This window comes from Gracilinanus agilis, chromosome 2 (assembly GCF_016433145.1).
Source record: "Gracilinanus agilis isolate LMUSP501 chromosome 2, AgileGrace, whole genome shotgun sequence".
Classification (NCBI taxonomy): Eukaryota; Metazoa; Chordata; class Mammalia; order Didelphimorphia; family Didelphidae; genus Gracilinanus; species Gracilinanus agilis.
Window position 1 is genome coordinate 84,222,784 of NC_058131.1, and position 26,138 is coordinate 84,248,921.

General features: G+C 39.8%; 2 protein-coding genes across 2 annotated transcripts in view; one reads left to right on the plus strand and one right to left on the minus strand.

Annotated features, from left to right (window-relative positions):
* The first annotated feature begins 1,180 nt into the window (after nt 1-1,180).
* Nucleotides 1,181-26,138, plus strand: part of GALM (galactose mutarotase) — a 63,148-nt gene continuing 38,190 nt past the window's right edge. The window contains exons 1-3 of the mRNA XM_044663265.1: nt 1,181-1,544; nt 11,214-11,368; nt 18,267-18,473. Coding sequence (XP_044519200.1) covers nt 1,355-1,544; nt 11,214-11,368; nt 18,267-18,473 — 552 coding nt within the window. The 5' untranslated portion in view covers nt 1,181-1,354. The remainder of the gene's footprint in view (nt 1,545-11,213; nt 11,369-18,266; nt 18,474-26,138) is intronic.
* On the minus strand, nt 11,847-13,406 carry LOC123236574 (dnaJ homolog subfamily A member 1-like). The gene is given in 2 exon segments (XM_044662981.1): nt 11,847-12,206; nt 12,936-13,406. Coding segments are annotated over 2 exon segments (831 nt in total).

Sequence of the window (26,138 nt, forward strand, 5' to 3'; positions counted from 1 at the left end):
GAAGTTCTATTTATACCTTATGGAGTATAACCAAAGAGAAACTACTGCCTGGTTACATAGGAAAAAGGCTGCCCCTGGAGGATAAGGTACCTGGGAGATAACCTAAATGCAGTAAGAGAAACTAAGGGTTCTTAAGACTTGACTACTTCTACCACCCTTATCCAGGAGGCTCATTGGGTGCTTGATGGCTTATTGTTCAATCTGGGACAAAGGGTCAGTCTGGGAGTTTCTTAAAGGCAAGTTCCCTCCCGACAAAGGTTAACTTAGGGTTTCATAAATCAAGTTTGTCAATGATAATAATTGTAAAGTAGTTAGCATCCCCAGGGGTTGATTACGTTGGTAATCATAAATCGCTTAACTCCTCCCCTATCCCCTACCCCCTGGAATGAGAGAATTAAGTACTTAGCACCAGGTTTAATGAGATGATAATTATAATTGCATTTAGCAACTTCCTTCGATATTCTGGGGATCCAATAAGATAATTGTGAAGTGCTTGGCACAGTTCTCGGCACATAGGAGGAATTATATAAATGCTAGCCGTTATTATTAATGTTTTTAAAACATCTAAAATAAAATACAAAGGAAACAAATTCTTTGGTAATCATTCTTATCAAAAGGTAAATTATTAATAATTTTTAAAAAAGTTCAAGGCCCCAAGTTGATTCCTCCCATGCTGCCTGTGGAACCCGTGTGTCCCTAAAGCCCACTGCTATGGGACTCCTTATTGGTGGAGATGAACGCCGTGCTCGGTGCTGGGGTTGCTTCTCTCCATCAGTTAAACTAATATTGCTCTGATTTGGGATTTCCCCCAAAATCTAGACTTCTCTTCTCCCAGTGACATAGCCCCATGTTCTTTAATCACTCAACAAACAGGATGGAGCGTCCAGAAAACACGGAAGGAGGGTTCCACCCTCCCAGGATTCGGCATGAGAGTTAAGGGAAAATTTTACCTGGAAAGGGTGAAATAAAAAAAATAAAAAAAAAAAAATAAAAAAAAAAAACATTCCTTAGCACCCAGGAAGACTACTCCCAGAATGCAGTTTCGCCTCTTAAAGACTACCACTCCCAAAATGCAATGCAAGAAAAGTTGAGAAAAAGAAGGAAAGCATGTGAGGCGTTTCCTGGTCTCTTTCCTGCAAAGTAACCCTAAATCCAGGAGCCGGACAGATCTAAAGTGATCCTAGGCTGGCCCTCCAATCCCGGAGGGAGGGAGGGAGGAGGAGTTTAACCTCTCTTTTATAAAGGAACTTCTGCCCGCCCTCCCGTTGAGAAATTTCTGCTCCTAGGTGTCCAGGGCACCCTATCTGCAGCTCGCTGTTGTGGGCTTGGAGCTTGTTTTCCGCCCCCTCTGCCCATGGCTTCGGTGACCAGGAGTGTGTTTGGAAACCTGCCCGATGGAGCAGGGACTGTAGAGAAGTTCCAGCTGCAGTCAGATCTGCTGAGGGTGGAGATTATTTCCCTGGGCTGCATCATCACCGCTTTGGAGGTGAAAGACAGGGATGGGAAATTCTCAGATGTGGTGCTGGGCTTTTCGGAGCTCGAAGGTGGGTCGCGCGGCACTGGAGTATCATAAGAGTCAGATAAGAGAGATGGAAGAGGGGCAGCTGGGTGGCTCAGTGGATTAAGAGCCGTGCCTAGACGGGAGGACCTGGGTTCAATTGTGGCCTCAGACGCTTTCTTGCTGTGTGACCTCGGCCAAGTCACTTAACTCCCATTGCCTGGCCTTATGGATCTTCTGCCTTGGAACCAATACATAATATTCATTCTAAGACAGAAGGTAAGGTTTTAGCTAGAGAGTGAGAGAGAGCTGGAAGGGACTCCCGTTGCTCCTCTATGTATTTTAAAGATGAAGAAATCAGACTCAGATAGTTCCAGGGTCACACGGCCAGTAAGTGTTAGAAGTTGGGATGGAACCTAGAGTTTCCTGATGCCCAGTTCTCTTTTTGACCACCACTTCTCTTAGAAATGATTCAGGGTGGGCTCCATTCCTCTGGTTTTGGAAACTCCACCTAACTTCCATAAATTTGGCTAACCAGTGAGGTTTGCTCAGGCCCTAGGAATGACTTGCTGGAGGAAACTGAGTTATGAGCCTTAGCCGTCTAGTTAACCATTCAGCTTGCTTAACTGGCCCAGAGTACTTTGAAGGTGAATTGGAGATAAACAACGAACCTGAAAGTGGTCTTTGAACTGTTTAACGCTGGGGAAAGTTCCACTGTGGAAAGGACTCTAGCTAGAGGAAACTGGCTGCCTGTGAGCTTTCAAATACTTGCTTGTTTTTTTTACCTTTCCTAATTTCTCTGCAAGAACTGGGCATCCCAGATAACTTATTCTAGTGGCCCCATAGTCCATGAATCTAAAGAGAACCAGGTTTCATCTTGGCTGGAAAACACTGCTGCTGCCTTTTCCTTTAGAAATATCTCTGTGCCCTAAAAAAGACAAGTCAGTTTTAGAAAAAATAAAAAAGTAACAGGGCAAACTGGATGGGGGTTAGGGAGGGGAGGAGCCCTTGGTAATGAAATTACTATAATCTTCTCAGTGCAAAATGGGACATAAGCTATGTAAACTAAAGTTTGAGGTTTCTTTTTTTTTTTAACATTTATTAATATTTATTTTTTAGAAAAGTTAACATGGTTACATAATTCATGCTCTTACTTTCCCCTTCACCCCTCCACAGTTCCCCCCCCCCCCACCATGGCTGATGCGTATTTCCACTGGTTTTAACATGTGTCACTGATCAAGACCTATTTCCAAATTGTTGATAGTTGCATTGGTGTGGTAGTTTTGAGTCTACATCCCCAATCATGTCCGCCTCAACCCATGTGTTCAAGCAGTTGTTTTTCTTCTGTTTCCACTTCTGTAGTTCTTCCTCTGAATGTGGGTAGTGTTCTTTACCATAAATCCCTCAGAATTGTTCTGGGTCATTGCATTGCTGCTAGTACAGAAGTTCATTACATTCTATTTTACCACAGTGTGTTGGTCTCTGTGTACAATGTTCTTCTGGCTCTGCTCCTTTCGCTCTGCATCAATTCCTGGAGGTCTTTCCAGTTCACCTGGAACTCCTCCAGTTTATTATTCCTTTGAGCACAATAGTATTCCATCACCAGCATATACACAATTTGTTCTCTTTTTTAAATGCCTGTATGCTCTTTTTTTAAAAAAAACTTAATTAGCTCTCAACATCACCCCCCCCCCAAAAGTTAAAGGTCTGATGATCACTAAGACCTGAGTTCAAAAAATGACTTCAGACACTTTCCTAGTTGTGTGACTGAGCAAATCACTGAATTTGTTTGCCTCAGTTTCCTCATCTATAAAATGGGTCGAATAGCATCTCCTTCCTTGATTTGTCATGAGGATCCAATAATAATTGAAAGCATCTAGCACAGTGCTTGGCACATAGTAAGACCTATATAAATGTTAGCAATTATTATTATTATAAAAAACTTAATTCAGTGAGAAGAAGCTCTGGAAAACTAACACCTGGCTTCAAATCCTGCCCCTGGTAGTTATTAACTTGTGTAACCTTGCTTAGGCAAGGATCTTCAGACCTCTCTTCGCCCATCTGTAAAATGAGAATAGAAATAGGTAATCCAGAATCACTCTAGATCTGTGATTCTTAAACAGACTTTATTGTCCCCTCCTAAAATCAGAAGCCAAAAAGATTGATGGTGCCTTTGTGAGACCTTGTTATGGTCTCTTGTGAGACCTCTGTTATGTACTCTGGTTTTCCCTTGCCTCTTCTTCTGTTACATAGTATGCTATTTACAGGCTTATTTTGACAAAGTGGTTAAAACTCGCTTATCTTAAGTTACTATAGTCATTTCATCCAATTTCCCTAATGAGAAAAATGCCCTGGGAAGAAAATCTTTCCTTCCCCCTATCCCCACTTACCCTTCCTTGGGTTTTCCTCCAGGATTCTTTTGAGAGATGAAGTGGGGTTAGAGCTGGGTGATTGGGGTGGTAGGGTTTTGCTTCCTATTGAATTAGAAAGTAAGAATCTGGGTGATTTTTTTTTTTTTAAAGTTTGATCCAAAGACTTAAAGACATTTTCCAAATTTCCTCCTTTCTTTCTCCCTCTCTCACTCATTTGTTTCCTCCTCTCTCCGGCTCTCTCCTTTCCCCCTCTTTCTCTATCTCCCTCTCTCTTAATACCTAGCATGTTCAACAGTTTGTAAACTGGGTCACCTTAACCACAAAAAAGTTAGATGACTAGTGCGAGATACAACTAATGGTATCAAAGGACAGCTTCAGGCTCCAATGATACAAACTGTCAACTTCGAATCTAGAAACCCCAATCTTGAGATCTTGAACCCCAAATTTGTAACAGCTCTTGACCTTGTCACATGAGAATTCCTCCTGTAGGGAAAGCCCAACTTCACAAGTTTGGATTAACAATAGACCTTAAAGTATTTTAGGTGGAGTTAGCAGTCTTAATCAGATGTGTGTCCTCCTTTGTGTCCATTATAAAGCCAATCAACTACACTCCCCCTTTCTCAGTAGGTGTTATATAAACCCCCCAATTTCTTTTATCATTTGGAACTGTCAATCCCACTGGTTTGGCTTTCCCAGGGTTTGGTGGCCAGGTTAGCCAGAGTCTTGGAGCTCTCTGTGGGTTTGTGGTGAGCAATCCTGTGTGGAGGCCTGAGAGAAAATTATCGAACCCCTCTCCTTAATTAAAGAAGTGGTTTTTCTGATTATTTAATAGTTCTGTGTTTTTTCAAGTTCAACAAAACAGAAGTGATTTCCTCCACTGTTATTTCTGTTCAGCACCCTTAGTTAATATGAATAAGGATAGATCTTGTGTTTTATATGCCTAATTTCCAGAAGAGAAATCCAGGTGATAATATCTAGTGTCTATTTGATTAAGTTGAACATTTTAAAGCTTGCTAAAAAGCTTTACAAATATTATTTCATTTGTTTCTTCCAACAACCCTGGGAGATAGTATCATTCCCATTTTGCAGATAAGGAAAGGGCAATTTGCCCACGTTTGCCCAGCCAGTAAGTGTCTGAGGCTGGATTTGAACTCAGGTCTTGGACAGAGTCCAGCACTTTAACCACTGTGACACCTAACTGCCCATGTTTGTGTAACTTTAACCTGGCATAACTCAAAGCCAAAAATTGTATTGGATATTCTAAATGGTCATTGTCACAATGTGGTAGCTAGAGGCAAGCCAACTTCTTGGAGTCTCAGCCTTAGCTTCTTCATTTGTCAAAAAGAGAAGGGATGGAACCTGGGTGATCTTGGAGGTCTCTCCCAGTCCTTGACATTCTATGGTGAACATCTCTTGTTATTCTGCTGACCTTTAGGAAACACAATAGAATAAAAGATTATGAGAAGGAATATAAGAAGGAAAAAGGAATAATCCCAGGGTTCTACACTGGAAAAAGTCAGACTGTGGAACTTTTCCATTCTGAAAGTTCATGGGGAAAGTCAGTGATAAAACTTTTCCTCCTAGGAGCATTGTTCAGTTATTGAGTCATACATACTATTTAAAATATTTATTTCTGCCCTCAGACACTTCCTAGCTGTGTGGCCCTACTCAAGTCACTTCATCCCCATTGCCTAGCACTTAGACCTCATACATGATATTAATTCTCATATATATATAACCAATTTATATATATATATACCTAATATATAATACATATAATATATACCTATATATATATATTACCAATTTCATGTTATAACAAATTTCCACATGAGTTTTCCTAAGTTATATAATCAAACATATCTCCCTTTCCCGTCCTGGTGTTGGTAGGTGATTCAGTCAGGATTATACATATCTTATCATGCAAAACATTTCCATATTGTTCTTTTTTGTAAGTGAGTAATTTATATAACCAAACCCCCAAAACATAAACCCAAATAAACAGTTGAAAAATTGCTACTTTCATCTGCATTTCTACTCCAACAATTCTTGTGCTAGAGGTGGATAGCATTCTTTGTCATAAGTCCCTCAGAACTGACCTGGATCATTGTATTGCCAATAATGGCTAACTTTAACACAGTCGATCATTTCACCAATATGGCTGTTGCCATGTACCATGTTCTCCTGGTTCCGCTTATTTCATTCTGTATCAGTTCACGTAGGTTTTCCCAGTTCTTTCTGAAATCATCCTATTCATCATTTCTTACAGCACGGTAGTATTCCATCATGGTGATATACCACAATTTGTTCAGCCAATCCCCAGCTTATGGACATCCCTTTAATTTCCAATTCTTTGCCACCACAAAAATGGCTGCTATAAATATTTTTGTACAAGTAGGTCCTCCCCCCCCCCCTATTTTTTTTTCATGTCCAATATACAGATTTAGTAGTGGTATTACTGGATCAAAGCTTATGCATTATTTTATAGCCCTTTGGGCATAATTCCAAATTGCCCTCATGGTAGTGATTCTAAAATGGAAGGTAGGGGTTTAAAAATAAAATTAAATGTTTATCTAGGTGCTGGGGTTGATATTGACATGGCTTTTTTAAAAAATTGAACTATATGATTTAATATGGTATAACAATTTAATTTCCTTTTTACTTAAAGGCTAGGAGTGAAGAGGGAGGTAGGAAGAGGGGAACTATTAAAAGAGTAGAATTTGAAAAACAACTCCTGAATACCTGGCCTAAGACATTCCACTGTAGTAATGAATTATAAGTGGATTCTTGTCTCTCTTTTATGATGTAATCTTTCTATTCAGAGTCTTGCCTGAAATGGTAGGGGCTCTCCAATTCTTCCTGATAGCCCCTATGGCCCACAGTTAACCAGAACTGTATTAAGAAACTGCTGTTCGGGGGCAGCTGGGTAGTTCAGTGGATTGAGAGCCAGGTCCTAGGTTCAAATCTGACCTCAGACACTTCCCAGCTGTGTGATCCTGGGCAAGTCACTTGACCCCCATTGCCTACCCTTACCACTCTTCTGCCTTGGAGCCAATACACTGTATTGACTCCAAGACGGAAGGTGAGGGTTTTAAAAAAAGAAAGAAAAAAGAAACTGCTGTTCTACTGCTGGATTCTCATTTATTATTAACTTGTACTAAGCAAGTTTCAGTTGTAAGACTTGACAGAGGAAATGGTTACCTCAAGATAATGAAATCCTAAAATTGGTCTTCATGTACCATAAGGAACAGCTGAGAATGTCTAATTCACCCAACTCCTAGCCCTTTAGACCGAGTGGGAGCTAGCTCCCAATTTTACAGATAGATGAAATAAGCTACTCAGATGACTGAGGTGACAGATGAGGGCAGAGTGATTCAGATGTCTCCTGGAAAATGAGACTCATGTTCTGTAACATGCCGAGGAGATAATCTCAATGTCTTTTTAGTTACAGCCCAGAAAAGTGTCAGCAGAGTCCTATGTGAAATCATTTTGCAGCTTTTTATATTTTGAAAACTGGCCCCGCTCTCTATCAGCACCGTGGTTTCTCTTAGGGCATGTAAGCAAGCCCCAAATCCTCACATTTCTTGGGTTTCTTTCCCAGCATATCATTTTTGCCACATTTCCCCTTGTGGTACCAATTCCCTTTGTTCAGGCTGGCCTGTGAAGGGATTTTCACAAGAGGAAGCTGGGAAAAGTTGCTTTTTAGTGACCGGACTGGTTAACTCTGTACCACTTATGCAGATGAAAGGGATGGCAACTGCTTCATACTTGAAATATGTCCTAAGTATAGACTGTTTGGACTCCCAGCTCCTTAAGGGAGGGAGGATATCACAGATGAATAAGATGGGAGCCAGAGTGGCACACAGCTGTTGGGAAAGGGCACTGTCTTCCATTGATAACTCACATGAGAGGCTTGCGATGTTTCTGCATCCTCACCTCTAGGTGTTTAAATGAATTTACCCAGCTTTGCAGACCATCACCTCTTCCCCTCTTTAAGATATTACTCTTATTATTATTTTTTAATCTGTATGTTCTGTCTTAGTATCAATCCTAAAGCAGAAGAGCAGCAAAGGATAAGCAGTCGTGGTTACGTGATGCCCAGAGACTCAGTTTGAAAATGTTTGAGGCCAAAATAGAACTCAGGTCCTCCTGATTCCAGGCTTAGTGAGCTATCCATCGTGCCATCTAGCTGCCCCTTCTTTAATCTCTCTGTGGAGGGTGTCAGTTCACAGCCTTCTGCCTGCTGCCCACTCCTGGAGTGCTCACTTTTTTGCAGTCTTTAGTCCAATTTATGTATTATTGAACCAATGCCATCTACCCCTACTCGCCAAGGGACTAAATGAAATTATTTTAAGCCTTCTGGGACAGAAATATTCATTTTTGTGTGTTTTATCTCTAGGGCCTGACACATAATAGGTAATTAATAAGCACTCATAGATTTATTGATAAGTGATTGATTGCTAATCTTGGACTTGAGTCTTCTCTGCTGTCTCTCTTTCCCTATTTTTCCCCAGCCAGAAGAAACCCTCTCGAGTCAAAGAATGTGAAGAGTCTAGAAAATACTGCTTTAAAAAGCTGAGATTTTAGACAGAATTTAGAGTCAGGAACCAGGGCTTAAACCTTAGCCCTCCAATTTAACTGCTTTGTGACCATGGCAAGTTACTTCTATTGGTCAATCAATCAATAAACAGTACTGCAATTTAAGATTATCTCAAAGACCAGTGCATTTTTTTATCTGAAAAGCAAAGAAAATAAGAAATAACAGACTTAAATGTTTTAATTCAGGATATAAATTTATTTTGCATCAATCGACACCTAATCCTTCTAGTATTAAGTACCTACTATGTACCAGGGCAGCTAGGTGGCACAGCAGATAACTATCCCCTCTCCCAACACTTAACTGGACCTAGAGATAGGAAGGCTCCTTCCTGAGTTCAAATCTGGCCTTAGATACTTGGATATGTGTGCTTTTAGGCCACACTATATTTGTATATGCTGTCTCCCTTGATAGAGGGTCAGCTCCTTGAGGTCAGGGACTTTTGCCTGTGTGTTCCCAGTGCCTAGCATGGTATTATTGTTCATCTTATTGTTCAGTCGTGTCTGACTCTTTGTGATGCCATTTGGGGCATTCTTGGCAAAGATACTGGAGTAGTTCACCATTTCCTTTTCCTGCTCATTATTCAGATGTGGAAACTAAGGCAAACGAAGGTTAAGTGACTTGCCTGGGATCACACAGCTAGGAAGTGTGGCTGAGGCCATATTTGAGGCACAAATGTAGTTAATCTGAGCCTAGTGAGTTGAACTTTCTCTGACTTCCTTCTTACCTTCACTTTCAATTCCTTATTAGCCATTTTTATTGTCTTTTTCAGTCCAAAGATCATTCTCCTTTACAATAAAGAACAGATTAAGAGCTGAAAAACTCTCCTTTTCTCTGGCATCAGGATCTTTTATCATTACATCCATGCCAAACAGCAATCCTAACCTTTTTTTGATCATCCTTTGATCATGTTTTCCCTCAAAACAGTTAAAAGAAACTACCAACTTCCCCTCTTTTTCAAGCTTTCCTCAGCTCAATTTCTTTTTTTTTTTTTTAAACTCTTACCTTACCTAAAGTATCAATTCTAAGGCAGAAGAGCCGTAAGGGTTATGCAATTGGGGTTAAGTGATTTGCCCAGGGTCACACAGCTAAAAAATATCTGAGACCAGATTTGAACCCAGGTCCTCCTGATTCCAGGTCAGGTGATCTCTATCTAGTGTGCTACTTAGATGCTCTGTCCTCAGTTTCAATAATCAATAAATATTAAGTACGTAATATGTACCAGTCATTGTGCTAATCTCAATTTGAACGTTAGGGCCCCTGACACTATTTTTATGGGATCTTATCACATTGATATATTCATCTGCTTTTACCTGCCCTTGTTTCTGTCTTCTGTACACATCTCTTTAAAATTCAAGTTGGTCTTTGAAGTCCCTCTGCATCTAAGCCTCAAAGATACCCATGTCTGATTTTTCCCCTTACTAGGTCACCTTGCTTTTGTTACTTCTACTTTGTGCCTGAATGTATGGAATATCTGAGACCAAGGGTTTTATTACTGAATCCTGTTTTAGATTTTGTCTCCTGTGAATTTCTGGAGAACCTGACTGTTATTCTTCCTTCCATGTTTGAAGTTTCTGTCTTTGGTATCTAGCTTGGTGAATATTTGTATACATACATGGTCTTCTTCCTCTTTTCCTATTTAAAATTCTTTTTTATTATCATAGTTTCAAGATTCAGCAAACATAACTTTTTTAATCCTTACCTTCTGTTTTAGAATCAATTCTGTGTTTAACCAATTGTTCCAAGGCAGAAGAGAACAGTAAAGGCTAGGCAATGGGGGTTATGTGACTTGCCCAGGGTCACACAGCCAGGAAGTGTGTCTGAGGCCATATTTGAATCCAGGACTTCTTGTCTCCAGGCCTAGATCTTAATCCACTAAGCTACCTAGCTGCCCATCAGATATACTTTTACCAGTCCTTTTTAGGCATACTTCATCTCTAGTCGGGTTTCTGGTTTTTCCAGTATTTTGAGCTAAGGTCTAGAAATTCCAAGCATGTTCTTATTCTTTTTTTTTAAATCAGTTGTTCATTTCTCAAAAACTCCCTCCTCTTGTTTTCATCTTAGATGGGAAGCAATGTTGAAAACACAATCTGTTCTTAAGGTCTTAAGGTCTTTAATTTCTTGTCTCAGACTAGGGCAATGCATACTTGGTTGCTTCTAACAGTATCATTTGTGCCCATATGCATTTCTAGAAGCGAGTAGTATCTGTTTTTACCCCAGCTAGATGGTAGACTTCTTTCTCGTGAGCAGGAACTGGGTCTTCTCTTTCTTTGTACCCTAAATGTCTAAACTCAGCACTTGCATAGAGTTTGTTCCTTGGAATTGAGTGCCTCTCCTTGGATTATACTACTAGGAGGAAAAACATTTTAGCTTCAAGGTTGCTTTGCAAAGTTACAAACAAATACATTGTTGTTGTTGTCATCATGAAAAATAAACCTTACCAATGTTTTCGGTTCAGTCATTTTTTTCAGTTGTGTCCCACTCTCCATGACCACAGTCGGAGTTTTCTTGGCAAAAATACTGGAGTAGTTTACCATTTCCTTCTCTAGCTCATTTTACAAATGGAGAAACCAAGGCAAAGCAAGGTTAAGTGACTTACCCAGGGCTATGCACCTATGATGATCAGAATCACTGACAACTTATCATTTAATCCTTACAGCAACCTTCAAAAATAAACAGTAGGTGGGAATTATTACTCGTGTTCTTGTTTTAGCAAATTAAAGGAATGATCATGTTTATTTTGCAGGGTATCTCAAAAAGCATCCATACTTTGGAGCAGTAGTTGGACGAGTGGCTAACCGAATTGCCAAAGGGACATTCGCTATAGATGGGAAGGAATACAAGTTGGCCATTAACAAAGAACCTAATAGTCTACATGGAGGACTTAAAGGATTTGACAAGGTAAATTGGAGGGTCCTTGATCGAGTTCTCACTAAACTGTGTTTGTGGCTCACTGTACTTATCATAATGGAGTTCCTTCCCCTCCCACCCACCCCCCCATACCTTCTGTTCACTCCATACCCTCCTAGACTCCTACATCTTAGCGGGAAGCCAACTCACTGCACAAGATGGACTAAGTATAAAGGAAGAAGGAGGAAGAAGAACCTTTCTTGGTTCCAAGGGAGCAAAGATGGGATTTTTTTGCTAGACACATGAAGATATTGGATATAATAATAATTATGATGATAATAGCTAGCATTTATATAGTGTCTTTAGGTTCACAAAGTACTTTATAAATATTATCCTCATTCGAGCCTCTAAACAGCCTTTATTTTTTTAATATTACTGATTTTATTAACTTTTCAAAACACAACTATAGTCGAATATTACAGCAAAAACAATAGCTTAATAGTGTGTTAAGATGATTGTAGTCCTTCACTCATTCACTATTACATCCAAAAGAAATGTTACAGTGAAGAGTATTCATTGGCCCCCCATTAAGAGGTTTGACACTGAACACCACCTCATCATCCTCATAAGCTTCCTCATTATAATGACACCTTCTTTCCTGAGATGAGTCAAAGTCCACCAGTTCTACCTGATCCATTTCCTCAGTCTCCTCTACTTCCTTTCTTTCAGGCAGTAACTTTTCCAATAAAGATAGCTTATCTGATGAAAGAAAGCCATTCTCTGGGAAGTTTACCTTAAATTCAATTATTAGAATTCTTTTCTCATAAGATCAGCCATAAATAGGCATGCCTTCATTCAGTACATATTTGATATCTCCATGTTTGACAATCTGACCAGGATGAGAAGTAGTTCTAATATCAAGAGTTGATATTGGTTTCTCAAAACCACACAATGCTTCAACTGACTGGATGTCCATACCCATGAAAAGGTCCTCACCCCGACGTGTAAATATAAGATTGTCTTTCTGATCCAAAACAATGATAATATCTCCTGGCTCCTGGTCACCTTCACCTTGGAATATTATCTTCTGGCCGTCTTTCATGCCTTTGTCAATAGGAACCTCTAGAATTTTTTTCTCTGGAACAAATTTCCTTCCATTACAGCTTTTACATCTATCTTTAGGGCTGATGCCTTCCCCATGCCCTTGACATTCTATGCAAACTGATTGAATTTGCTGAACCATTGCAGGTCCTCTCTGATGAATTCTTATTTGCATTCCAGCACCTCTACAATTGGGACAGCATTCTACAGCTCCTTTCTTGCCACCCCATCATCCTTCACATTTATCACAAATTGCATTCTTTTGCAAAGCCAGTTTTCTTGTTGCACCATTATATAGATCAGTGATATCCAAAGTGGGTGCCACCGCCCCCTGGTGGGTGCTGCAGCAATCCAGGGGAGGGGGAGGCAGTGATGGCCACAGGTACATTTATCTTTCCTATTAATTGCTATTGAAATTTTAAAAAAATTAATCTCCAGGGGGCTAAGTAATATTTTTTTTCTGGAAAGGGGGTGGTAAGCCAAAAAAGTTTGGGAACCACTGATATAGTTGAACAACATTTCTACCTCTATGTTCCTTTTGCATTCTTCCACCTTCTCCAAAAAACATATCAAAGATATCCATTGGAGAACCAAAACCACCATCAGAACTGCCCTCTTTTATGGCTTGTTCTCCACCTTTGTCATATAAGTCTCTCTTCTTTGCATCAGAAAGCCCTTTGTAAGCTTGAGAAATCTGTTTGAACTTTTCTCCTTCATTAGGATTCTTATCTGAGTGATATTTCAAGGCTAGTTTTCTATATGCCTTTTTTAGTTCTTCCTGGGAGGCATTAAGTTTTACTCTCCAAACATCATAATAGTTGTTTCCTTCACCATTTTCTATAGTGGGGACCAGGAAAAGGGATGGTTGGGATGTTGGGGGAGGGAGTGGAAGAAAGAGAAGATGGGGCAGGGGGTGAGGTCTTAGGTGTGGAGTTTGGGCAGCTGCAGCTGCTACCCTTGCTTCTCCTTGCTTCTCCTCACTTCTCATGAGTTTTCTGGAAAGTTCCTCTAAATAGCCTTTAAATGGAGGTGCTATTATTAATCCAATTTGATAGATGAGGAACTTGAGGCAGATAAAATGACTTGCCCAGGATCATATTGTTAATGACTAAGGCTGGATTTGAAACCCACCCCCCACTCCCATCTTCTTTACTCCAAGTCCACCTCTATTCACCATACCTCCTAGCTCCTGCATCTCTGAGAGGAGGAAAAAGGGGAGGGTTGGTCATAGTCAAAATTGGAAAGTAAATGAAATCTGTAAGCCCTTATTTTCTTCCTAACTTCCACTCACTCCTTCATATGCCTGCCTGCTCCCAGCTATCCTATGTTCCAAAATTAACTGGAGCTTCTCTTTGTATTTTTATTCTTTTGAATCCTTTCTTTTTTAGTAACCACTCTTAAGATGGGACAAAGACTAGATAAATGGGGGTAAAATGACTTGCCCAGAGTCACATAGCCACAATGTATATATCCTCTCATATCTAGGCCTGGTACTTTTTCCACTTAACCACCTAGTTTCCCCTAAATGTAGCTTCTCTTAAAATTGGCTATTTTCTCAGTGAATTTCAGCCAAACATTAGAAAAGCAGTCTGATTAATTACTTAACTCATAGTTAAAGTATGAATGATAGCCTGGCCATAACCCTTCCAGATGATATTACAGTGTTAAGACTACTTGCTACCTGTATGACCTTGAGCAAGTCACTTCATTGATCCAGGTCTCAGTTTCCTCATCTGTAAAATGTAAGGGTTGGGTTTAAATCTCTTGAGATTCCTTCCAGTTTCTGTCTATAGTCCCATGTACCAAAATTAATCCCCAATTGGTAAAAATTTCAAACTGTGGTAGGAAGGAATGGATAGCATTTTTTTTTTTAACAATCACAGCATTCCATTTACTCCCACGCTTAAAGCTTGCCCTAGGAAATAGAAAAGCAATAAAGACTTTGAAAATTCTAGGACCTGGGACCTCTCCTTTCCCCTAACCCTTTTCAGGGCTGGAAAGAAGAGTTAATAATGGCTCTGCTTGAACCAGGAGAACGTTGTACAAAATAACAGCAATGTTATATGATGAACACCCATGAATAACTCAGCTATTCTTGGCAATACAATGATCCAAATACGGTCCCTAAGGACTCATGATAAAAAATGCCATCTGCTTCCAGGGGAAGGACTGATAGAGTCTGAATTCAGACCAAAGCAAACTTTTTTTTACTTGCTTTCTTAATTTTTTTTTCAAATTTACTTCCACAAATGGATTAATATGGAAAAATGTTTTACGTGATTTTAATATATGTCAAATCTATCTTAGATTGCTTAGCAAGGGGGGGAATTTGAGACTCAATCTTTTTTAATGAGGTAAGAATTATTTTTACATGCAATTGGGGAAAAAATATAAAATATCTAAGAAAAAGTCATTGCTCTGCTTGACCCTCTCCCACCCGTTCCTTCATCTGATTGTGGGACTCAAGCTGCCCTACCTGACCTCCCTTCCTTTCTTCCTTCTTTTTTTCCCTCCCTCTTTCCCTCCTTCCTTCCTTCTTCCCTCCCTTCCTTCCTTTCTTTCCTTCCTTCTTTCTTTTCTTCCTTCTTCCCTCCTTCCCTCCTTTTCACCCTTCCTCTTTCCCTCAATCCCTCCTTCCTTCTTTTATTTCATTTCCTCCTTAATGGGCAAAAATACAGAGGGGAGAAGGCCGTATCACCCTAAACCTGGATAGTGGGTACCTCAGTGCCCAGCCTCTCCTGACTGGCTCTTAATGCCTACTGGAGGATAGACCAGGATTCTCAAACACCCAGTTCATTCCTCTCCCTCAGCTTAGTTGGTCTGTCGAACAGTCATATTAGTCATTTGTGTGCCCTACTTGTCATTTATGCTTAGTTGCCATGCATCACAGTGATGATTATGCATAACATTAATTATGGGTCAGATTAACTTATTATAAATGCATCCTGGATTTCAGCACTGAGCTCTATTCATGTATTCTCAGTTTCCATAATTCGTTGCTCAAGTGACACCATCATCCATCTACTCAGGATTTTTTTAAAACCTGGATACTGATACTTGAGTACTCATTTCAGAGTACATTTTTCTATTTCTGACATTAATGAAAGATGAGTTCTTTTATTAAAAATCATTTTAATATAATAATAAAATTTTTTCCAGTTATATGTAATAGCAATTTTTAGCATTTGTTTACCAGATCTTGGCGTTCTGAGTTCTTTCCCTCTCTCCCCCTCTCCTCTCCTTTCCCTGAGAGGGTAAGCAATTTGATCTAGGTTATGCATGTGCAATCATGCAAACATTTCCACCCTGGTCACGTTGCGGAAGAAGACTCATATCAAACAAACACACAAAAACCCCAAAGAAAACAAAGTGAGAAATAATATGCTTCAATCTACATTCAGACAATCAGTGCTTTCTCTGGAAGTGGAGAGCATTTTTCATCCTGGGTCCTTTGGAATTAGAAAGTCTAGTTCTTAGAAGTTTAATCGGAATCGGAAATATTATAGGAAGATGTGAGCATATAAATGTCCCAGAAATTTTTGTGACCATGACAGACAACAAATCCAATAATACACAATAATTGTAATGGTCTGGTGATATAAAGATGCTGACTCTTTTTTTTTTGGCTAGGACTACCCTCTTTTTTTATTGCTTGTTTTTATTTTTAAACCCCTCCCTTCCATCTTAGAATCAACTGTGTTTTGGTTACAAGACAGAAAAGCAGAAAGGGCTAGAAAATGGGGGGTTAAGTGACTTGCCCAGGGTCATATAGCTAGGAAATATCTAAGGCCATCTTGTTGGTTTTTAGAAATCATTTGGTGGAGGAAATAAAGGCTGGGTACCCTTAGAGGAACATCTTACCCTAAATATTCTATTTATCATTCTTCGGAGAAGATAGGTGGCTCAGTGGATAAGAGAGCTAGACCTGGAGATGGGGAAGTCCTGGGTTCAAATCTGTCCTCAGATACTTCCTAGCCATGTGATCCTGGGCAGGTCACTTAACCCCCATTGCCTAGGCCTTATTTTTGCTCTTTTACCTAGGAACTATTACCCAGTATTGAGTCTTAAGATGGAAGAAAAGGGCCCAGCAACGTGCAATGTGCTAAATAATTATTATCTCCTTTGATCCTCACAACAACCTTGAGAGGGAAATGCTATTATTATTTTCCCCATTTTACAGATGAGAAAACTGAGACAAACAGAAGTTAAATGATTTACTACTCCTATTCAAAGGAACTTGGAACTCAGATCTTCCTGAGACTTGGTGCTTAAGCCCAGCACTTTATCCACTGAATACCTGGCTGCCTCACTCTACCCTGGGCAGGCTGCTTCAGGAGTTATGTGTTCAGTTCTGGATGCTATCAATTTGGAAGGACATTGATAAAACTGGAGGGCAGCCAGAATCATGAAGGGTTTTGTGATTCATGCTTTGTAAGGACTGATTAAATGAACTAAGAAGATTCAGAAGCAGGGGTGTGCTGGAGCCAGCTCTAACTAGTTCTGCAGATTGTAAAGATTTTCAATTCTGACATTTATGCCTCTGAAATGTTCAAGCACTACAAACCAGGGCTTGATTTATTATTCTACTGATTGTCCAGACTTGAGAAAGTGAGAGAGAAAATGTTAATAATGCATATTAATTTTTAAATGTATCTTATGTACATTTTCTTTCTTTTTTTGAACTAAAATAGACTTGGAATTTGGTTGTTAAACATTTACCAGCACAGGGCAGTGAGGTGGCTCAATGGGTAGAGCACCACCAGGCTTAGAATTGACAGGATCTTGGTTCAAATATGCTATTTCCTAGAGCTATTTCCTAGCTCTGTAACCCTGAGCAAATCACTTAAACTCCCTACTAAGACAGAAAGTCAGGGTTTAAAAATAAGATAAAACAAATTGCCATCATACCATTCTAGAGGCAATTTTGTCCAGCCTTCCCCTCTTTTCCTTCCTGTTTTACAGCTGAGAAAAATGCAGCAGAGAAGGATTTAAGGAACTCCTCCACACAGTGTGGAGGAGTTCCTTAAATCTCTCTGGTGGAATTTGAACCCAGGGTGGGTTGAATTTGAACCTTGGTCTTCTGACTTCAAAGTCAGTGTTTTAAACCTGAAGAAGAGGATATTGGGGGTTAAAACAAACAAGATAATTATCTTCCAATCTTTAAAGGGTTGCTAAGAGGAATGAGATTTGTGATGCTTTCTCCCAGAAGATAGAATTCAGAGCATCAATGGGAACTACAGAGAGAGAGATTTCATAGAATCAGATTTCTAGCTAGACTAGAGGACATCTAGCCCATTTCCCTCATTTTATAGATGAGAAAACTTGAGGCCCAGAAAGTTTCCTAATTCCAAACTATAACAAGCTTAGCTTCTATTTTCTGCTCCTATTTGTAGAAGATCTCAGAGAGTCGTTTTTTTTTTGTTTTTTTGTTTTTTTTAACCAAATCCCAAGATAGCCATGCCAGGCTCCAGCCACCATTTGTTAAATCAATTATTTTAGTATTCGGCCAGAATATGATACTGTGATATTTACCAGAGCAAGGCTCTAAGAGAAAAATATAAAAAGAGAGTTGTTTTTATTTTAAATCAAGGGCTCAGAAGGGGAAGAAGAAATAGTATGTTACGTATTGTTTTGCAGGAAGAAAAAAGAAAGACTTTTTTCACAATTTTTTCCATATTAAATATAAACAACAGAAAGATTTTTAAAAATAAGTACTATCCTCAAAAAGATTAAGACAGCTGGTGTAATCATTTTTATATTTCTGAGGTTAGATATCCTTAAATATTTCACATGGATATTTACTTTTGTGTTTTAGTTTGTGCTTTATTCTAACTGTATCTTCCTCCAGGTCCTTTGGACCCCTCAGGTGTTACCAAATGGCATTCAGTTCTCCCGGATCAGTCCAGATGGTGAGGAAGGCTACCCTGGCGAGTTGAAAGTTTGGGTCACGTACACACTCGATGGGGGGCAGTTAACAGTGAATTACAAAGCCCAGACCAGCAGCACCACGCCTGTCAACATGACCAACCACTCTTTCTTCAATCTGGCAGGCCAGGTAAGCATTGGCACATTCTTCTGAACTACCCGAGTGCTTTGTGGAGTGCCCTAAGGTTGCTCATTGGCTCTTGTTTTCTAAGGCATAAAAGAACCAACATGGCACTGGTTTGATATGGCTAATCCCAGCGATAATGGTACAGATTGGGGGAGGATATTAGATTGGCATATTATTGATCTTTTCCATGTATTAGTCACTAGCTATTTCTGCACCCCTCCAAAATTCCAGCTCCCCTTCTCCATCTCCCTCTTGGGGCTGATCTATAAGTACCCCTTTATATAAGCAGCATGGCGGAGTAGAGAGAATGTCAGGGTATCCAAAGAGACTTGGATTTGGACCATATCTCTGACTCTAGACATGAGACTGTGGGCCAGGCATTTAACCATTTAACCTCTCTCTACCTTTCTCACTCACACATTTTACAGGTGAGAAAAACTAAGGTTTTATATATATATATATATATATGTATATGTATATACATATATATATGCACAAATATAAATATAATTTATTTTTTATTTTTATAATTTTAATTATCAATTTTTAATTTATAAAAGTATATAAAATATAAATAACTATAAGTATATTTATATGTATATATAATCTTAGTTTTTCTCATCTGTAAAATGCATATAATAATATATGTAACACCTGGTTTAAGAGTTTTGGGGGGAGTTGAAAGAAAAAAAATGTAAGTGGTGGGGCAGCTAGGTGGCTGAGTGGATTGAGAGCCAGGCTTAGGTTCAAATATGGCCTCAGACTCATCTTAGCTATGTGATCACTTAATCCTCATTGCCTAGNAGAGAGAGAGAGAGAGAGAGAGAGAGAGAGAGAGAGAGAGAGAGAGAGAAAGAGAGAGAGAGAGAGAGAGAGAGAGAGAGAGAGAGAGAGAGAGAGAGAGAGAGAGAGAGAGAGAGATTCATGTCTTGATTGATTTCTGGACATGCCACCTGTCACACATGGATTTCTGCCCATATGTCAGGATACCAGGTGGCCACTCAGACCTCTGGCGTCCTCCATAACATATTTGTGCAGCCAAAGGGTGGGGCTAATATCCACCAAGAATGGATTTTCAAACAGAATAGGGGTATCATTTATATTGAATTCACACATGTGCCTTTCCATCTATCTTTCTCCTTTCTCTCCTTCTTCCCTCCCTCCTCTGTCTCTCTCTCTCCCTCTCTGCCTTTCTCTCTCTCTTCCTCCATCTCTGTCTCCCTCTCTCTCTCTTCCCCTCCTGCCTCATTTCTCTTTATCTTTCTGTCTCTCAGTGTCCTTCTTCTTTCCTTTTTCAGAGTCCTATTTTTTTTAAACCCTTACCTTCCATCTTAGAATCAATACTGTATATTGGCTTCAAGGTAGAAGAGTGGTAAGGGTTAGGCAAAGGGGGTTAAGTGACTTGCCCAAGGCCACATAGCTAGGAAGTATCTAAGGCCAGATTTGAATCCAGGACCTCCCATCTCTGGGCCTGGTCCTCAATCCACTGACCATCCAGCTGCCCCTCAGAGATCTACTGACATGCTAACATTAGGTAGTATGGTAGATCACTGTAATTTAAGTAAGGAAGAATTCATTTCCATATCAAACAAACTTATTAGCTTCATGAGATCTAGGCAAGACACCTAAACTTTTTGCAACCTCAATTTCCTCCTATATCATGGGAATAATACTACCAGCACTTTCCTCACAGTGTTATGAGGACCAAATGAAATAATACATATAACATGCTATGCAAACTCTTAAAATGCTATCGAAATGCCAGCTATTAACATAAAGAGGAGGGGGCAGCACAACTAGGAGGTCTTGGTTTCAAACGTGACTTCAGACACTTCTTAGCTGTGTGACCCTGGGAAAGTCACTTAACCCTCATTGCCAGTCTTTTACCTTGGAACCAATCTGTGACTGCCTGCAGATACAAATTAATATATTCATGGGTGGACATCTGAGAAGGAAAGTTAGAAACTGAGGGAAAATGGGTGAAGGGGATAGAGAGAGAGAGAGAGAGAGAGAACATAATAAAGGAAGAAAGACTCAAGAGACAAAGAACATGGGATCCAGCATGTGTGCTCCTCTGATGGTGGGAGAGAGAGAGAGAGACAGACAGACAGACAGACAGACAGACAGAGAGGGAGAGAGAGTGAGCTACATGGGTCCCCAATCTTTTATTAGAGAATCAAGGAATGGGGAATGGGAGGTAGCTAATGAACATGTGACGTGGCATAGGAGTTGACATTGACTCAATTGACAACCACAAGATCAAAGAGGAGGAGGGAGGAGGCTAATCAAACATGAAACCTGGTAGGGAGTCTGGTCTGTCGAGGTAGGAGCTAGGACCCTGTGGCAGCTAACATCCTGCCCAGGAATTCTCCTGACCTTTGGATGGTGGGTTTGGAGAGTGGTCAGAATTAATAGAGTATCAATTAAATACAGTGATCAAGAAATGATCTAACTATGAGTCTGGTACATGAGCACATAGGTTACTATATTAATACATCAATAATACTTTCAAGATTAGAATATACCTGGGATGCCGCACAATCAATACACAGTATTGATTTTAAGACAAAAAGTAAAGGTTACTTTAAATTTTAAAAAAGTGTGGCCAGAATGTAAAGAGTATTAGGAGCAGCTTTAAACCAGACAAGTAGCAGTTCCTGGTTCTGCCAGTTGATTTTCTGAGATCTCCAAGATCTCTTTCTTTTTTTTTTTTTTTTTTTTAGTATTTTTTTTTTTAAACCCTTGTACTTCGGTGTATTGTCTCATAGGTGGAAGATTGGTAAGGGTGGGCAATGGGGGTCAAGTGACTTGCCCAGGGTCACACAGCTGGGAAGTGGCTGAGGCCGGGTTTGATCCAAGATCTCTTTCTGTTGGACTTGCATATTCCTGATCCCTTCTCCATCTCTTAGTTGCCCCTTTCCAGGCTCTAGCAATCTCACCTAATATACTTAATCTCCTAAATTAGTGGTTCCCAAACTTTTTTGGCCTACCACCCCCTTTCAAGAAAAAAATATTACTTAGCCCCCTGGAAATTAATTTTTTAAAATTTTAATAGCAATTAATAGGAAAGATAAATGTACCTGTGGCCATCACTGCTTCCCTGGATCTCTGTAGCACCCACTTTGGGAATCACTGTCCTAAATCAACAGAATAGAGGGGGCTAGGAGGTTGAACCTACTCAAAAATAATCACTTTTGGGTCCAGAGCCTAATAGTACCCCCAAGGTCTTTTGACCAGTATAATACACCTCTTGTGTCCAAGATGGTTCCTCCAAGCCTTCAATGTGCCAACTGCTTCTATCTTCAAATGGTATAATTCTTTTCGTATCAAATTACTTTGGCAAAGAACCCATGAGGACATAATAGAAACAGAAGTGTTGGATATGTGAAGAAGATTCCTCCCTGGCAATGGGATGGATGATCTATTTATGGAGATCTGAATTATGATGGGAGGTGACATAAGACTGTTCTTCAGCTCATTGATTGCATCTTCTCTCCTTTTGGTGCCCACTGGAAAGCCTTGGGATGCCCCAGCACATCAGTAATAAGTGACCTCTTTAAAGGACTTTAATGTCAATTTACATACATTCTCTCATTTGATCTATAAGGTGATGATTCACCCAACTTTTGAGTTGAGTAATACAGAAGATATAATCTCCATTTTACAGATGAGGAAACTTTACAGAGAGGCTAAGTGTGTCCCCAGAGTCACTCATCTAAGAAGGACTGGAGACAGAATTTGAACTCAGGTCTTCCTCACTCATTGATTTAGAGTTGGAAGGGATCTTAAGAGGTCAAAAAGCCCAATCCTTGAGAAAACAGAGGCCAGAGAACTAATAAGTATTTGAGATGGGACTGGAACTATAGTCTCCTTGGACTCAAAGTCCAATAATAAAATGTTTATAATAATATCTACCTCCCAGGGTTAGGTATGTTATAAAGATAACATAAGATGATTTTTTAAAATTAACTCATTTTTTAAAATTCAAAGATATGTCATTTTCCTAATGATGTGTAACAGCAATTTTCAACATATATTTTAAGAAATTATAAGATCCAAATCATCTCCCTCCTTTTCTCTTCTTGGAGATGGAAAGCAATTTATTTGTAAGGTGATATTTTTAAAGTACTTTGTAAATATAAATGCAAGCTGTTACTGTTCTTATTATCAGACCAGCAATAAGTTTGTTAAAATTTCTGAAGTGATAGCAGTCATATGATCATTGCAACATTAATCATTAAAGAGGAGTATAAAAGGCAAACACCCCCCCCCCCTTTTACCCCTGTTTGCTTCCCCTTTCATCATCTCTCCAGCTGGTAGAGCTTCAGAAAAAAGCCTTCTACAACTGGCCCTCTGTTGCAATTTCCCCATGCCCTAGTCAGAGTTCTCAGTTTTCATTTCCAGGGTCCCTAGGTCTGCTCTCCCCACTCTTTGGGCTCAGTTCCAAGAAAACACGTTCTCCCAGTTTTGTTAATAGCCAGGTGGGAACCTCCGAACAGCCCACATGTAGCTTTTAGCATCTGAATAACTTGTTTTCATTCTTTTTTTCCTTTGTGAGAAACAAGATTTATGAATTGTGAGGCCACAGAGAGACAGGTTTTCAGCTTCCTCAAAGCTTTCTCAGCTGCAGGGGTCCCACCAAAAGCATTCTGAGTATGGGAGAAGACCTTTGGGGGGTTCAGGCAGAGTCAGGGCATGAGGGGAAAGTCCAGTCTGCAAAATCCTCCAGATCAGTGCGTGTCTTTTGTGTTCGAAGGAGTCCTCGACCCCATGCTCTGAAGCAACAGCTGCGCTTTGAGCAGGTTCCGTTAGATCGCCCTCCCTTCCTTCCTTCCCAGTCTCATCTTTTTGTTCATCTCCTCCAACTTCACAATTGATTCTGGCTCATATACCGGTGGGTGGCTTGGTGGATGAAACACTGGGGCTGGAATCAGGGAGACTCATCTTCAAGGATTTGAATCTGGCTTCAGATGCTAGCTCTGTGACTCTGGGCAAGTCATTTAACTCTTTTGCCTCAGTTTCCTCATCTGTTTTTAAATGAGTTGGAGAAGGAAATGGCAAACCACTCTAGTAACTTTGCCAAGAAAAACCCAAATGGGGGTCCCTAAGAGTCAGACACAACTGAAAAGTGACTAAACAATGAAGGGAAGGAGGAAAGACAATTTGTATCTTAATCTGAAAACATGGAAAATTATCACATGTAACTGGGAAAATAAAATATCTTAAAAATTTTTAATTTAAATTAATAATGAATCATTATTATATATCATTTATTATATGTATATGTAAAAATAAATAATTAAATTTAAATTAAAGCTATTTTTAAAAGTAAAAAACATAAATGTGCTCAAAAAAAAGATTAAACACACATGCTAATGAAGAATATCAACCTGGCATTCAAGGCCCTCTATAATTGGGATCAGACTATTCTATCTAATTCTTCCTTTACTACCTTGTGTAGCTTTTGCTTTAGCTATATAATACACACCCTTCATTCTCCTTCCTTCACACCCATGCTGTTCCTGTGCCTAGAAAACACCATCTCTATGATCATGGTATTTATATGGCACAAAGTTGGCTAAGTAAGCATTTTACAAATATTATTTTATTTATCTTTGCAATGGTAAAAAAAGAAAAAAACAGGTTCTATTATTATCCCCATTTTACAGTTGAGGAAATTGAGGCAGGCAAGTAAAAGGATTTACCCAGATACTTCTTTGTGCCCCCTCCTGCCCCATGGTCCAAATTGTTATTCAATCATTTCAGTCACATCTAACTCTTCCAGCCCATTTGGGATTTTCTTGGCAAAGATCCTGGAATGGTTTGCCATTTCCTTCTCCAGCTCATTTTTCAGATGTAGAAATTGAGACAAACAGGGATAAGTGACTTGCCTAGGGTCACATTACTAGTAATTGCCTAAATCCAGATTTGAACTCGGGAAAATGCATTTTTTCTGACTCTAAGCCTAGCATTCTTATCTGCTATGCCATCTACCTCCTGCCCCTTATAGTAGATGCTTAATAGCCATCTCTTGCACCAAGCTGATCAAACATAAGATGGAAATGCCCAGTCCTGCCCCTACCTCATTAAAGTATTAGTACTGCCTTAGAGAAGTTATATAAATTATACTAAACTATCAAAAGAGATACTAACTTCCCTTCTAGCTAGGGTCATAGAATATTGGAGCTGGAAGGACTTCAGTCCATTTTCTAGATGAAAAAACGGAAACTCAGAGACCCAGCATGACTTTTCTTGAAATCACATAGTGAATGACAACTGGAAATTGAAGGAGATCTTCTAATGCTCCATTCTTCTTATTTTTTCATCTAAACCTTGCATTCCAGAGTTAGTGCTCTAAGAAGGAACTAGGAAAATGGTCTTCAAACTCATACGAGATGAGTAAAAGTTGAATACCACAAAGCTAGGAATGGTTAGCCAAAAAGAATTAATCAAAGAAAACACTCATAAACCTAGAGATGACAGACTGGCAAAGTCTATTAGTGAATGAATCCATACCTCTGCCAAGTTTTTTTATCATCCTTGAAAAAAGAAATAAACACCAGCAGGTGTTTATATACATGCCAGTATAGAACAGCACACATGGGATTGCCTCAGTTGTAGGGTCGCTGGCCAGCTCTATCTGTGTGAGGGCTGCTCTCTGCCAATACAGGGTTAGGAAGGGAAGGAGGGAGGGAGGCTGGATGGATGGATGGAAAGATTTACAAAGTACTTCTTTTCTGTCAGTGTACAAAGACACCCAGCTAGGGGCAACTTGGTGGCACAATGGATAGAGCAACAGCTGTATGACCCTGGGCAAGTCACTTAACCCCATTTACCTAGCTAGCCTTTGCCCTTCTATCTTAAGAGTTGTTGTTAAGAAAGAAAGTAAGGTTTTGGGGTTGTTTTTTTAAACCACCACAGCAAAAAAGGTGCCAGGCTAGGTGCTAAGGATACAGAGAAAAAGAAAGTCATTATCTCACCCTCAAGGAGCTCAAAGTTCCCATGGGAATATTCTGCCCTCGTCCTTCTAAAGATTTATGCCCTTTACTTCCAATTGTCCCTCTCTTCTATCCTGTCAATTACTGCATCCTGGCCTGTGGCCAGTCCTCTTGACTTCTGTCCTGCCTCTGGACATCACCATCCAGAAAAGAAAACAAGGCTAACAACATTACCCAACTCTGCCTCACTTAAACCAAATCATGAATCAGTCAAGACATCATTCTTTTTTTTTTTAACTCTCCTTTCTGTCCTCATGACAACTCTTTAAGACAAAAGGGCAAGGGCTAAGCAAACTTGAGTTTAAGTGACTTCCCTGAAGTCACATAGCTAGGAAGTGTCTGAGGCTAGATTTGACCCCAGGTCCTTCCAGCTCCAGGCTTGGCATTTTCTCCATCTTGCCACATAGTTATCCCAAGATACCACTCTTGTGAAGGATGTACAACAACCACCTCTGCAGCATCTCCTGCATACATTCTCTTCTTTCAACTCATCTGACTCTTAACAACCTTAGCTAAGTCTCTAATCACTTTTCACTCAAACTATTGCAGAGGTCTCCTAACTTGTCTCCCTATCTAAAGTCTCTTCTCTTTAATCCTTCCTTCACACAAAAATCATATTCCTAAAGTACAAGTCATGGTCATCCCTGCTCAAGAAGCATTATTGGTTCCT